The following is a 16,100-nucleotide window of genomic DNA, read 5'->3' as shown; positions in this document are numbered from 1 at the left end:
AGCCAAAGAGTTAGAAGAGATGAAGAATGACATCTTTATAAGTTTGAAGGTGAGAAAAATAGCATGTTCAAGGGATTGAATCTGAAATGAACCAGTTGATTGCTGAACTTGAAGTCAGAGGCCAAAAGATGGAAGAATCCAATATTGAAAAGGAAAAATGGGAATTAGAAAGAAAAAATTTCAACACCAGACTTGAGGTAGAACAAGAAGTGGCTAGCAATTGGATGCAAAGATGCAGAAACAAGATGTTCAAATCCAGAAGCTTAATCAAAGAACGCAAGAAGCACAAACAAAACTGGAAGAAGATCTGGATCAGTCTAGAAACAAAAACTCAGAGTTTAATGCTTACATTTTGCAACTTGAAGAATCATTGTTTCAAGAAAAGGTTCGTCTAGGACCTAATGACCTCAAAGAAAGTAATGAAGAAAATGCTTCACTGCGAAGACGCATTAGAGATCTTGAAAAAATTCTGCACAATTGTCAAGTCAGGATCACTGAGTTAGAGCAAACTCTTGAAGGACGAAAATGAACAATGGCAAAAGTCAACTGAGTTCTATGTCGAAAGAAGTGAAGAAGCAATATGGTGTTCGAGGCCATGGTTCAAATGAGCGAAGTTGCCAGATATGTTGGGGAACTAGCTGTTGAAGCCAAAAATAATTGAGCATCAAGTTGATCCAGTTTCTAAGTGCGGAAAGAAGGTGTCATGGTTAATGAAAGAAATTATAGAGCTTAATAGGAAAGCTACGCCTATCTGTAGTTATGAACCATTATAAAGAAACTTTTGTATGCCGATGAAAGTTGTTCTATGACAGTTAACTTTTTGGGATCAATGTTTTTTTTCATACATGCATTTTGCATATATCATTCATTTCATAATTTTCACTATGAATTATTTTATTTATTAAGTTAAAATTCATTAATTAAAATTTGGAAAAAAATAATATGAAAAGATTTTTCAATCGCAGTTACTCTGGCCAAAAGAGAAATACTACATCACTACGGTACTAGACAAGCTACTAAGAAAATTATGGAGGATAAAATACAGCGTATTGAGGAACAGCATCATAAAGAACAAGAAGAAATGAGAATGAAGCTGGAAAAAATTGAAGCTAGTATTGCAAATTCAAGACAGTATGATGAAGAAGATAGAGGACATGTTTAAAAGGCAGGCTATCAGGGAAAAAATGCATGAAAATCCTGTATTTTGACCAAGAACCCATATATCCTCTAGGTTTTCCACCAGAACCAATTTATCACTCTGGTACTCCACCTATACAAATCAATGCTCATACATCTGCATTACAAGAAGCCAAACTACATGAAGATCAATAAGTGGATCCTGCATCTTCAAGCAAAAATCCGCTTATATCCGATGTGAAAATAGGGGATCTTAATACTGAGCATTTGATCCCAGATTTGAATGAGCTGAATGAGAAACAAAAAGTAAATGAAGAGTTGACCAACAGATCAAGAGCTTAGAAGACGAATGAAATCTGTGGAAATAACTGAATCATTCTATGGGTTTGATGCTAGTGAGTTGAGTTTGGTTCCAGACCTAATCCTCCCCATCAAGTTCAAAGCTCCCGAATTTGATAAATATGACGGTACTACATGCCCTTCATCCCACATTACTATGTTTTGTCGAAGAATGGTAGGGTATGTGAAAGACGAGAAATTATTAATTCACTGCTTTCAGGATAGTTTGACAGGACCGGCTTTAAAATGGTATACTCAATTGACCAAAGCCAACATTAGATCCTGGAAAGATTTGGCTAAAGCATTTTTAGAGCAAACGCCATGTGACAGACATGGTCCCTGATAGATGGACTCTCCAAAATTTGGAGAAAAAATAATGAAACATTCAGACAGTATGCCCAGAGATGGCGTGACACTGCGGCCCAAGTTCAACCACCTTTGTCAGAAAAGAGGCACAGTAATGTTTGTCCATACATTAAAGGCTCCTTATTTAAACCATCTAATGGGGAATGCAACCAGAAATTTTGCAGATTTGGTCATTTCTGGAGAATTAATTGAAAATGTCTTGAAAAGCGGCAAGATTGAATCAAATGATGGGTCTAGTTCCAAAAGACCTACGTACCGGAAAAAGGAGAATGAAGTCAACAATGCCAATTCTTACAGCAAGGATTCATCGAAAAGTGTTACAATAACCCAGCCAAGGGTTAAGAAAGAGGAAACAAACACTAATCGAGCAGATTCTAGAGGATCTCGAAAAGAAAATGAAAGGTTGTCTTTTACACCATTACCAGTACCATATGCGGAGATCTATGATTCGCTGTTAAAAGCAGATGTTATACGGCCTTATCCTTTGGTTCCCATGCAACCACCATTCCCTCCTTGGTATGATACAAAGGCACACTGTGTTTACCATGAAGGAATTACGGTCATTCCATTGAAAACTGTTTAGCATTCAAAGGGTGGTTCAAAATTTAATCAACACTGGGAAGTTGGAATTCAATACACCATCTGCATCAAATCATCCATTGCCAAATCATGGAGATAAAAACGTGAATGCAATTCAGGAAGAGAACAGAAAGAAAGCAAAAACAGACATTTCTGAAATTAAATCTCCTTTTGTTTGGATATTCCAACAACTCTCTGTAACCGGTATAATTCCACAACAATTCAGGCCAAAGCAGAATGAAGGCAATAATTATTGTGAATATCATCAGGAGAAAGGGCATAAAATTCAACTATGTCCTGAGTTTAGGGATTTGGTGCAGAAATTGATGAACAATAGAGAAATAGAATTCTTTGAAGAAGAGCCAGGAAGAAAAGAAGATGATGTTTGCTCATCAGAGGATTCTAAACCAAGTCAAAGAGTAAATGATCCTGTGATCATTAATGTGAAATCATCTACGGCGGTTCCTGCACCAATAAGGCCGAAAGTAGTTATCACCACTCCTCTACCATTTCCATACAAAGATACCCGTAGGGTACCTTGGAATTATACTACTAATGTTTCAATGGTAGGAGGATCTGTTTCTCTAGAAAAAACAGAGGAGAAAATACAGAGTTTGGGTACAACATCGACGTCTGAAGCAGTGAGCGAAGTCGGTTTCTTTACAAGAAGTGGGAGATGTTACTCTCCCGAAACATCCAATGCTTCAGAACAAGTGAAAGCAAAAGGAAAAACCATGGCAATACCTCAGAAGGTATTTGAGGATGAATCCCTTCCAGCATTTAATGAGCCTGTGACAGAAAAACAAGCTCAAGAATTTTTGAAATTTTTGAAACATAGTGAGTATAGTGTGGTTGAACAACTACACAAACAACAAGCGAGAATTTCTATTCTTGATCTCTTGATGAATTCAGAGCACATAGAAATGCTTTGATGAAAATCCTCAATCAAACATTTATCCCCGAAGATATATCCCTCAATAACTTGACAGAATTGTGGGACATATAGCCGCTGACAATTACATAACGTTCACAGATGATGAAATACCGGAAGGCGGAATGGGTCAGTAAAAGCTTTGACATCACACATTGTCATGGTCATGTGTTGCCAGGAGTATTGATTGACAATGGATCGCTCTCAACTTGATGCCTCTAGTTACACTTCAAGAATGCCTCTGGATCAATCACACATGAATAGTTATCAGAATGTGGTACGAGCATTTGATGGTACTCAAAAAGAAGTGCTTGGGAAAATGGAAATACCTTTGTTAATTGGCCCAGTCGTATACAATATTGACTTTGTGGTGATGGACATCCACCCCACATATAATTGTCTATTAGGAAGGCCATGGATTCATTCAGCAGGAGCCGTTCCTTCTTCATTACATCAGAAATTGAAATTTGTTGTTGATGGACAACTAATATGCGTTAGTGCTGAAGAAGAAGTCATTGCATCTGTAACAAGCAATGTTCCATATATCGACACCAATGATGAGGCTCTTGAATGCTCTTTTCGAGCTCTTGAATTTGTAAATGCAACCTTTATTGCAGAAGGAAGCAAAATTCCATATCCCAGATTGTCTGATTGCACCAAGATGACGGTACAACAAACTTTAGGCATCGGAGCTAAAGCTGGGAGAGGTCTAGGAAAGAATCTTCAAGGGATTTCAGTTCCTATCAGTATACAGATGAAAAAAGACCGTTTTGGGCTAGGGTTTAAGCCCAATCTTCAGCAAAAGAACAAAGAGATGAAAAGAAGATGTGAAGACAGAAAGGCAAATGAAAGGGGAGAAATCCTTTGGAAACACATGTCTTTCCCACAGTTGAAGACCACATTCAGATCAGGGGAACAATTAATGTGGAACAGCAGCTTGTTTGAAGCCTTAAAGAAGAAAAGTTGACGAAAGATCAAGACATAGTTGAAGAAGCTATGAATGGATTATTTGTCAACATGATCATGAATGACAACAAGACTGGCAAATACTTGGATAGGATTCGACCATGTCTTCCTGGAGAAACACTCACCAATTGGACCACTGAAGATCTTCCTATAGTTTTTAATATTAACGCAGAGTAATATTCAGAACTAATCTTTATGTTTAGCTCAAAAATATGAAAAACTTTTTGTTATCTTGTAAAAGAAATTATGTTAAATATAAAATTTCTTTAAAATTTTCAGATGGCAATCATTCTTTACATTTTATTACATTTTTACATTTCATAAATTTACTATATTCTTTCGGAAATATGTCCGACTTAAATTTGCAGGTGTCACCGTGTTAATAGCATGTGTATTCCTAAATTTAATCCAGTGATAAATTTAGAGCAGCCTATATGTCTGGAAGAAATCAATGGTTGTGAGGATGAACTGGAATGTGATGTTCCTACTGAACTATTAAGATTGGTAGAAAAAGAAGACAAACAAATTCTACCCCACAAAGAAAAGGTTGAGACTGTGAATTTGGGAACAGATGAAGAAATAAAAGAGGTGAAAATTGGTACTACTCTGACCATCCAGATAAAGCAAGAATTGATAAATCTCCTTCAAGAGTTCAAAGATATCTTTGCCTGGTCTTATCAAGATATGCCTGGTTTGAGCACAGATATAGTGATACACAAGCTTCCAATCAATCCAGAATATAAACCGGTCCAACAAAAGCTCAGACGAATGAGGCCAGAAATGTTGTTGCAAATCAAAGAAGAAGTGATGAAACAAATCAATGCAGGTTTCCTACAGGCATCTAAATACCCATAATGGGTAGCCAACATTGTTCCCGTACCAAAGAAGAATGGGAAAGTTCGAATGTGTGTGGATTACAGAGATCTCAACAAAGCTAGTCCGAAAGATAGTTTTCCCTTACCCCACATAGACACATTGGTGGACAATACTGCAGGACATGCATGGTTTTCATTTATGGATGGCTTTTCAGGATATAATCAGATAAAATGAATCCTGAAGACATGGAAAAGACGACATTTATAACCATGTGGGGCACATTCTGTTATAAAGTGATGCCATTTGGATTGAAAAAATGCAGGGGCAACGTATCAAAGAGCCATGGTAACTTTGTTTCATGACATGATGCATAAAGAGATTGAAGTATATGTAGATGACATGATTGCCAAATCTCGAACTGAAGAAGAACATATTCAAAATCTGAGAAAGCTTTTCCAGAGATTGAGGAAATATCAATTAAAGCTCAACCCCGCAAAATGCACTTTTGGGGTAACTTCCGGGAAGCTTTTGGGATTTGTAGTCAGCAAAAAAGGAATCGAGATTGATCCATAAAGTCAAAGCAATTCAAGATCTTCCACCACCCAATACAAAAAAAGAAGTTCGAGGCTTTTTGGGAAGATTAAATTATATAGCTCGGTTCATTTCTCAATTAACTGACAATCCAGTTCAAATTACTTCGAAAGAACAATCCTGAAGTCTGGAATGAAGAATGTCAAGAAACTTTGGATATTATTAAGAAATATTTATACAATGCCCCAATTTAGTATCACCAATGCCTGAATTAATTTTCTCTACTTGACGGTCTTTGAAAATTCGATGGGATGTGTACTAGGACAGCATGATGAATCAGGAAGGAAAGAAAAGCTATTTATTATCTGAGCAAGAAATTACCGATTGTGAAGTTAGATATCCACCAATACAAAAATTATGTTGTGCTTTGGTGTGGACTACTCGAAGACTCAGACAATATATGTTATACCATACTACTTGGTTGATATCCAAACTTGATCCTTTAAAGTTCTTAATGGAATCACCAGCTTTGACAGGCAGAATGGCTAGATGGCAGATGTTATATCTGAGTTTGATATTGTGTGTCAACCAAAAAGCGATAAAAGGAAGTGTCATAGCTGATTTTCTGGCCAGTCGTATATCAAATGATTATCAGCCTTTGAACTTCAATTTTCCCGATGAAGATTTGTTGTGCATATCCATGAATGAAGAAGTCAGAACAAATGATGAATTTGCAACTTGGAAGCTTTATTTTGATGGATCATCTAATGCTTTGGGACGAGGAATTGGGGCAGTATTAATTTCTCCAGAAAATGTTTATTATCCCTTTACAAGTAGACTGGAGTTCTTTTGCACCAATAACATGGCAGAATATGAAGCTTGTGTCATGGGATTGAAAGCAGCTATAGAAAGAAAAATCAAATTTCTCAAGATATATGGAGATTCATCTTAGTGTATCAATTGCGAGGAGAATGGGAAACAAAAGATCCCAAATTGTTGGAATACCGAAATTTTACACTCAAATTAGTGAAAGAATTTGAAAGAGTCACCTTCAATTATTTACCTCGAGAAGAAAATCAAATGGCAGATGCTTTGGCTACATTAGCTGCTATGTTTCAGGCCACTAAAAAAGTTGATATGATGCCAATCAAAATGCAAGTGTATGAAATTCCTGCACATTGTTATAGTGTGGAAGAAGAGGTAGATGGTAAACCATGGTATCATGATATCTTGCAATATATCAAAATCAAAGTATCCACCAAATGCATCAGAAATGATAAAAGAACCTTGAGAAGAATGGCTGCTGGATATTTTCTGATGGAGAGATTATGTATAGAAGAAGCAGTGATCAAATGCTATTGAGATGTTTAAATACCAGCGAAGCTCGAAACGTCATTGAAGAAGTACACAGTGGAATATGTGGAACACATGCAAATGGTCTTTCCATGGCCAGAAAAATAATGAGATATGGATACTATTGGGCTACTATGTACACAGATTGCATTGATTATGCAAGGAAATGTCATAAATGCCAGATATATGCAGACAAGATTCATGTACCCCCATCTCCTCTACATGTAATGACAGCACCCTGGCCATTTTCTATGTGGGGAATAGATGTCATTGGGGCAATCACACCAAAAGCATCGAATGGACATTGTTTCATCCTTGTGGCAATTGATTATTTTACCAAATGGGTTGAAGCTGCTTCATACACTAATATTAAGAGGTCCACAGTCTGCAAATTCATAAAGAAAGAGATAGTTTGCCGGTATGGCCTACCAGAAAGGATCATTACAGATAATGCTTTGAACCTGAACAACATAATGATGGCCGAACTTTGTGCACAGTTTAAGATCAAACATGCAAACTCAGTGGCATATCGTCCAAAGATGAATGGGGCAGTTGAAGCAGCAAATAAGAATATCAAGAGAATCATTACAAAGACCACTGAAACTTACAAAGATTGGCACGAGAAGTTACCTTTTGCTTTATATGCATACCGAACTACTGTTCGAACATCTACTGGGGCAACGCCTTTTTCTTTAGTCTATGGGATGGAAGCAGTCTTACCAATTGAAGTTGAGATTCCATCGCTTCGAATATTGAGAGAAACAAAATTGGATGAATCTGAATGGATCCAAGCTAGAGTTGATCAATTGAACCTTATTGAGGAGAAAAGATTGAAAGCTATTTGCCATGGACAGATGTATCAAAAACGGATGATGAAGTCTCATGATAAGAAAGTACATCCAGAGAATTCCAAGAGGGTGATCTAGTAAAAAAGATCTTGCCTATACATAAAGATTTCCGTGGGAAAGGATGCCTAATTGGGAAGGGCCATACGTTGTGAAAAGGCTTTTTCCGGAGGAGCGTTGATCTTGGCAGAAATGGATGGAAAAATTCTGAGAAATCCAATAAACTCAGATTCTGTCAAGAAATATTATGCTTGAAGAAAAGAAAGAAAAAGAAAAAAAAAGGGAAAAAAGAGAAAAGAAAAAGAAAAAGGAGGGTCAAGGTGAAAACCCGCAAAGGGCATCTTGTAACCAAAGGAAGGATTTGAGTTGAAAACCTGAAAAGGCGGCTCAAATGCAGGTTGATATTAGGCATCTGGCAATTGAACTATCTTAAGATTTTGACAGTTTGGAAGAAACTTCGCATCTACAAGCATTTCAACAACGTTTGAGATCTTCCAGACAAAAGCTTACATCATCTCTAAATTGTGTCAACTTGATTAATTTAGAAATACTATTGCTTATAATTTGTTGAGACATTTGAATTTTTATTCTTATGTTTGCCATAACTTTGAATACAATTCTATCTATTTCAAGTTCAATTTATTGGAGATTCAATTTATTTTTGGAAATTCAATTTATTATTTTCTATTGACTTAACATAATTTTGAAATAATTTAAAGATTTCTGAATATCACTTTATGTTAATAATTTTAAATACATGGAATACAAAGTAGGCAAATCATCATTAGCTTAAAGCCATGAACATCAAGATTATTACACGGGATCCTACCTACAACAAAGTCGAATCCGCCAAATCTACTCATCAATTGCTCCAACTGATCACCATTCAGTTCTTGCACATCTGTTTTCAAAAAATATACTAAGACAATAGAAGGTGATCTTTGCAGCACTGATTCCAACAAAAGGAAACAAGACATTGATATCACTGGGAAATATGTCTATATACAGATCCTTATGTATGGTTTTTAAAGAAACCTAGAAGCATTTACACCTCATCAGGTTCAAGTAAAGCAACTTTATTCCTTCCAACCCATACTAGATTCCATTTTCAGTACTCATCAAGAACATACTTCTGGACACTCTAAGGTGGATCATTGTCATAAGCTTCAAGAACCTTACAGATCCTTTCTGTCAATTTGACACCTCCTGTACATATTTATAAACAGTTCAACTTTGTTTTTGGATTCCAAGAAGGCCATCATTTCTTTGTCAATGGAAAAGCATCAGCACATGGAGGAAGCAGAATAAGAGAAACTCTGTTCTAAATTGGCAGATTATGAATATAGCCTATTTTCAGTATGACAGCATGAAAATGCTTCGAATCTACAAAATCTGGCTTTACATCGAATAAGTACTGTGATATCCCAGTCCAAACATTAAATGGAAGATGAATGTGCTCATAGCATCTTCTGGAAGTGTTCTTTGAGTTATCTGATCTGGTTTGGCAGAACCAATCATTGAATTTGGAAGATGAATGTGCTCATATCATCTTCTGGAAGTGTTCTTTGAGTTATCTGATCTGGTTTGACGAAACCAATCATTGAATTTGGAAGATGAATGTGCTCATAGCATCTTCTGGAAGTGTTCTTTGAGTTATCTGATCTAGTTTGACAAAACCAATCATTGAATTTGGAAGATGAATGTGTTCATAGCATCTTTTGGAAGTGTTCTTTGAGTTATCTGATCTGATTCAGTAGGAACCCCAGAACCAATCATTGAATTCGGAACATGAATGTGTTCATAGCATCTTCTGGAAGTGTTCTTTGAGTTATCTGATCTGATTCAGTAAGAACCCCAGAACCAATCATTGAATTCGGAACATGAATGTGTTCATAGTATCTTCTGGAAGTGTTCTTTAAGTTATCTGATCTGATTCGAAGAAGTGCATCAGCATCCTTAGTCATTTGAGCAGCACATATAAAATTTGCCAATTCTGCAATTGATGAATCTGGACCACATTTCTTCAGGGCTATTGAAGTTTCAGCCCATGAGAAGCCCATTTTTGTCAAGTATAACAGTTTATTCTCCTCATCAGAATCAGAATTCAAGATTTCTCGGTATTAGAAGAACTATCGATATCTGTGAAATCATCTTGAAAGGTCACTTCATAATCAGATGAGTTGTTATCAGAATCAACATGCTACCTGAATGCAAGCTTTTCAAGAGCCTATACTATTGAGTTTTATTCTCAAGAGATTTTTGTGACATTATATCTATATTGGTCAAAGATGATAGATTCTTTCATTTGAAGAAGAAAAATCTATTGGATTTTTACAATTGAAGAAATACTCAATTCACCAATCTGAAATCAAATAATTCAACATTCATGCATCATATTTTAGGTGTTTACAAAAATAGGTGCATTTTCATTCATTTTCATCTATGCTGAATTTTTAACAGGAATTTCAAAGATTTTAGCAAAGATTCAAATCCATCACTTGATGGAGCAGCTTTTCCAGAGAAAGTTCATAATGAGAAGAACTCATCTGAAGAAGGAAGAAGAAGTTCATAATGAGAAGAATTTGTTCAACCTTTTACCTGAATTCATCATTTGATGGATCAACATTGCCAGGTAGAGTTCATAATGAGAAGAACTCATCTGAAGAAGGAAGAAGAAGTTCATAATGAGAAGAATTTGTTCAACCTTTTATTTGAATTCATCAAATTGATGGATTATCTTTTCCAGAGAAGTTCATAATGAGAAGAACTCATCTGAAGAAGGAAGAAGAAGTTCATAATGAGAAGAATTTGTTCAACCTTTTATTTGAATTCATCAAATTGATGGATTAGCTTTTCCAGAGAAGGTTCATAATGAGAAGAACTCATCATCTGAAGAAAGAAGAGAGAGTTCATAATGAGAAGAACTCATCTGAAGAAGGAAGAAGAAGTTCATAATGAGAAGAATTTGTTCAACCTTTTGTCTGAATTCATCACTTGATGGATTATTTTTGCCAGAGAAAGTTCATAATGAGAAGAACTCATCTGAAGAAGGAAGAAGAAGTTCATAATGAGAAGAATTTGTTCAACCTTTTTGCTCAAATCTATTACTTGATGGGTTATTTTTTTCAGAGAAAGTTCATAATGAGAAGAACTCATCTGAAGAAAGAAGAGAGAGTTCATAATGAGAAGAACTCATCAAAAGCTTATTCAACCTTTTGAATGACTCTATCACAGAAAAAAAAGAGGTCATCATCATCCCCAGCAGAAAGTTCATAATGAGAAGAACTCATCTGGAGAGAGAGAAGAATTTATTCAATATCTCCATTATGATCAAAGTAAAGTCAAAATGGATAAAAAATTTTATTATCTTTTCATCTTTGCCCTATTCTTGTTAACACAAGAATGAGCAAAGAGGGGCAGCTGAAGATATTAATTTTTTATCCATATTATTATTATTATTATAATTATTATTATTATTATTATTATTATTATTATTATTATCATTATTATTATTATTATTATTATTATTATTAAATATACATTAAACATATATATATAAATAATAATTACATACCAATTACAATTGGACCGGCCCAGTTACAAACCAACCATAACCGGTCCAAATCAAACCAGAAACCCTAAACATTTGGGTTTCCAGTTAGGGTTTCCTAACCCTAATCTAAACCAGCCGCCTCATCACAACCGTTGGATCTGGCACGATCCAACGGTCCAGATGGCTCCAGAGGGAAACCCTAGGGTTTGATACCCTAGGGCCACGCGGCGCCGCCCCAGCTTCCACGCGGCTGCCGACAGTTTTCTCGCCGCCTCCGCCGTTGCCACGTCCCAAATGAAGACTCCAGAAGATCAACGCCAGCCGTCCATGCAAGGCTACGGGGTGAGTCACCACTGGTAGTCCGGTGACTCACCGAGACCCCCTCTTCGGACCGGTCCGACGGCTACAACGGTGGTGGCTATAAAAGCCACCACCCGAACCTGAAAAAAAAAAGGGAGACAGAAACCAGAGACAGAGACAGAGAACGAAAAAAAACAGAGAAAGGAAAAAAAAACAAATATACCAACGATCTCAGTCAACATCACCGCAGCAAGAAAAAAAAAAAAAAAGAAAAGAGAGGAAATAAGCTTACCCTGTCATCGGAGAACCACAACCGTCGCCGGATCTCACCAAAACCTTCGAAAAGCCGAAGGTATTATTTTAGATTTGCTCCGATTGGGAGCCGTTTAACGAAAAAAAACATCGGAACCGTCATTAGGACGGTCCGATCTACATTTAGAATAAAATTTTTTTTTTCCGGCCACCGAAGACGGTGGCCGGCGGCGGTGGTTGACGGCGGATGAACGCCGGCTAACGGCTGCCGGCCGGTTGGGCTTCTCTCTGTTTTAGAGAGAAGCGAGAGAAAACTCTCTCTCTCAGAGAAGAGAGAGAGAAGGAAAATGAAAAATGAAGGCTGGCCCTTCGGGCCAGCCGGGTTTGGACCATATATAGTCCTTCCCGAACGACGTCGTTTCGGGAAGGACTATGCGCGTAATTATAAAATAGTTAAATCCCGTCCGTAGTCCTCCCAACTTGTAAATTTTATATCTTGGTCACTAAACTGAATTTATAATAATTTTAATTCAGTCTTTGAATTTTAATTTTATTCATTTTAGTCCCTTTTATTAAAATAATATATTTAGGATAAATGACAGATTTAATCCCTTAATTTTAATAAATATTTTTTAATCCCTAGTTCATATTTTTAATTTATTTTATTATAAAATTCGAATTTTAAATAATTTTATTTTGGTCACTAAATTATTAAATTAAAAAATAAAATATTTAATCCCTATAATTTCAATTAATTAGGAATTATATTTAATTTTATTTTTATTATAATTTAGTTATTTATATGTTTTCATTTTACTGCTTAAAATATATTGTTTTAGTGATATTTTTATTTTATTATATTGTTAAATATTTTTATATATTCATAAATATACATATAATAAATAGTAATTTTTTAAATATTTATTTTTAATATCGAAGAAAAGGACAGTCTTAATACAACTGGATGTTCTATTCTGATATTTTAAAATTAAAAAGTAAACAATATTATTTAAATTAATATTTATCAATATCAAAGAAAAGAGCTGTCTTAAGGCACCTAGAAGTTCTTTTCGGATATTTTTAAATAAATAATTTTTTTTATAATTTTGAAATAATAGAATTATAAATTAAATATATTTTTGAATTTTTAAAAATTTAATAATAGAGACAATTTATAATTAAAAAGTACCAATTTTGGGCGTTGTAGGGGTGCTAATCCTTCCCTAAACGTAACCGACCACGAATCCCTTTTTATTATTAAAAAGAATGAATTTTTGGTTATAAACGCAGATCAGTTTATTTTTTAATTGGTGTTTTATTAAAACTCTTTTAAAAAAATAATTTTTAGGTATTCGACCTACCTGACCCAAAAGGCCGATGGCGACTCCCAAATTATTTTCAAAACCATTTATTCACATCACTTTTCCCGCCAAATAAATATTTCGTGCCCGGACGAAAACCGGTTACGACAGCCATAATAAGTAGCACACAATAACACTGCGTCTCATCCACGCTGCAACTGCCCACTTCTAGAATTAGCAGCATCCGCGTATTCCCACTACTCGGACCATATTGTGCGCGTCTCTTCTTTTGCCCCATAATTTTAGTATTTTACCATTGACTCTTTGACTCTTCCTCTTTCCCTTACTATATATACCGAATCAGCCTCCACTCACCACTCTCAAGTCTCAACCATTAAACATTCCATACCAATTCCCGAGTATTTCTTCTTTAGGGTCTGCAGCTTCAATTCAAGTTAAAAGCAAAGTTATTTTAAGAATTTCAACTTCGACATGGGAAACTTCACTTCTACCAGTTGCTTCAAGGATTGGAGGCTTAATAATAACACGGCCAAAGTGATCTATGCTCAAGGGAACCTGAGGAAAGTGAAGCTAACGGCAAAGGCAGCGGAGCTCATGCTTGATGAACCCGGTCACATCGTCTCTCCCTTGGAAGAGCTGAAACGAACTCGCCGAGTGGTCGCTATGCGAGCCGACGATGAACTGTTGGCGGGTAAAGTTTACGTTTTGGTTCCTATGCAAAGGGTGAATTGCAGAGTTACGGATACGGATATGGCAATAATAGAAGCAGCTTGCAGTGGAAAGAAGAGGAGAAAAAGTGGCGGTGCTAGGGTTTTGCCTGATGTGGCGGCGGAGGAAGAGGAAGAGAGCCGAGTTGATCGGGATCTTTCCGTCCATGGTTGCCGGAAGGGTAGTTGTAGGCCGTGGACTCCTGCTTTGAAACCAATTTCTGAAGTTCTCTGAGCAACCCATTGTCTTGCTTTTTTGTTGGAAATGGGAGATGTTTAAATTAGGAAGTGTAGTATACTTCTTGTAACACATAATTTGTTATAGAAATCTAACACCAATTCTTTCATGTAACTAAAGAAGTGTTTCTACAAAGTTGAATATAGGAACAAATGAGTGAACTATGCAGTTCTTCACCTAAACCCTAAGCCCATCTCTAATCCATCTAATGAATTAGATCTATTTATGGATGCACAGTGTCCATTTAGACCCACAAGTAGTTGTCCATAACTTATTTGCTTCGATGATGGTAAGAGTGGTTAGAAATGACAAACATGTTACTGGGTTCAGATATGAGTTAAGTCATTTTAGGTGGGATTATTTTGGATCTAGCCTATATATATTCGATTTAGGTTTGATTAGAATCAGATTAGATCTAATTCGAATTTAGTTTGGATCTATGCTAAGTCAGGTGGGGCCATGTGTCGAATTTGGTTAATATCATGTTAGGTCAATTTTTGGGTAGGATTAATATCAAATTAGTTATTTTTAAATTTGGCTCAATATCAGATCGGGTGAGGTCATACTTAGGGATGGAAAACGGACGAGTCGGGTGCGGATACCCCTTCTCCTATCCCCATACCCACCTAATATTTTCAAATCCACCACCTGCCTACCATCCATGATGGGTAATTTTTTTTCAAATCCACACCCGCCCACGCAGGTACATTCTCAAATCAATCCCCACACCCACTACCCAACTGGAGACGTACCTAGCTAGACCCGCCTGACAACAACCTTAAGTTATACATAAGCAACAAACATAAAACAAACACGTCCATTAAGAAGCATAATATTAGTCTCTAAAATTATGCCTAATATTTGGTTAAATTATAAGTTATATCTTATACAATATTAAGATTTATAAATTAGTCTCTAAAATTATACCTAAATTCGTAATGGTCCAAAATTTAATGGGTATTTAGTGGGAGGGCGGATGTGGGGCGGGTAAGGTCTCAAACCCATTACCCGCCCACAACCCGCGACGGGTACCACTTTCTAAATTTACACCTGCCCACTACCCACTAAAGTTATACCCATTCCCACCCCAATTGTAGCGAGTACAGTACAGAATCAACGAAATTGTACCCGTTTACCATCCCTAATCATACTCTCACTCGCCACTTTATTTGTTTGTTCTCACATCTAGAATGTTATGTAAAGATTTATTAGTTTTTTTACATATATTAGTTCAGGGAAGGAGGTATGCAAGAGCATGAGGGGCCTACCACCACCCCTCCCCCAATTTTTTTAGCATTAAAGAATATGGGACAATTATTTATTTAGGCTTTTAAATTTCGATTAATTTTAGTTTTTTTCCTCTAGTTTTCTATTGTTAATTATACTTTCCCCTTGTACCAAAATCATGACTCTATCTATGTATTAGTTTATTAGACCACTCTATTATGATCAATTAATACATAAGGGTGTTTTGGTCATTTTCACCTCTAAGGGTGTCTTTAGCATTTTATGCTCTTAGGATAATAACTTTTATCATTACCCACTTAATACATTATTTTCTATCTTGATACTTGATTCAGGGTTAGTTATTCGTTAATGACTCTCTCATCGTTCTCATCATACTTTCCCTCAATTCACACTTCAATTGCAATGATGACTTACATGTTATCACTTTATTGATATTCACATGGTAGACTATTCCTCTATCACATTATTCGTATGATACATCATCTCGCTTGTAATTATATCCTTCGTAACCATTCATCATTTCCAATTATTCGTTATGTATCCATTTAAGGGTACTATTGAAGTTTCTTACAAATTAATGGTATTTTAGTAATTGATACCACATAAGGGTGTTTTTT

At 36.0% G+C, this 16,100-nt stretch overlaps 1 protein-coding gene across 1 annotated transcript; it reads left to right on the top strand.

Annotated features, from left to right (window-relative positions):
* The first annotated feature begins 13,761 nt into the window (after positions 1–13,761).
* Positions 13,762–14,232, top strand: LOC120147808. Its single transcript, XM_039161100.1, has one exon. The coding sequence runs from the start codon at positions 13,762–13,764 to the stop codon at positions 14,230–14,232; it is 471 nt and encodes a 156-aa protein (XP_039017031.1).
* The last annotated feature ends 1,868 nt before the right edge of the window (positions 14,233–16,100 follow it).

Source organism: Hibiscus syriacus, unplaced genomic scaffold (assembly GCF_006381635.1).
Source record: "Hibiscus syriacus cultivar Baekdansim isolate YM2019G1 unplaced genomic scaffold, ASM638163v2 tig00110943_pilon, whole genome shotgun sequence".
NCBI classification, from domain to species: Eukaryota; Viridiplantae; Streptophyta; class Magnoliopsida; order Malvales; family Malvaceae; genus Hibiscus; species Hibiscus syriacus.
Note: the sequence above shows the minus strand (reverse complement) of the source record. Positions and strands in the feature narration are given on the sequence as shown.

Excerpts from the sequence above, each read along its gene's own strand:
- LOC120147808 (XM_039161100.1), top strand. The coding sequence starts at position 13,762 with ATGGGAAACTTCACTTCTACCAGTTGCTTCAAGGATTGGAGGCTTAAT.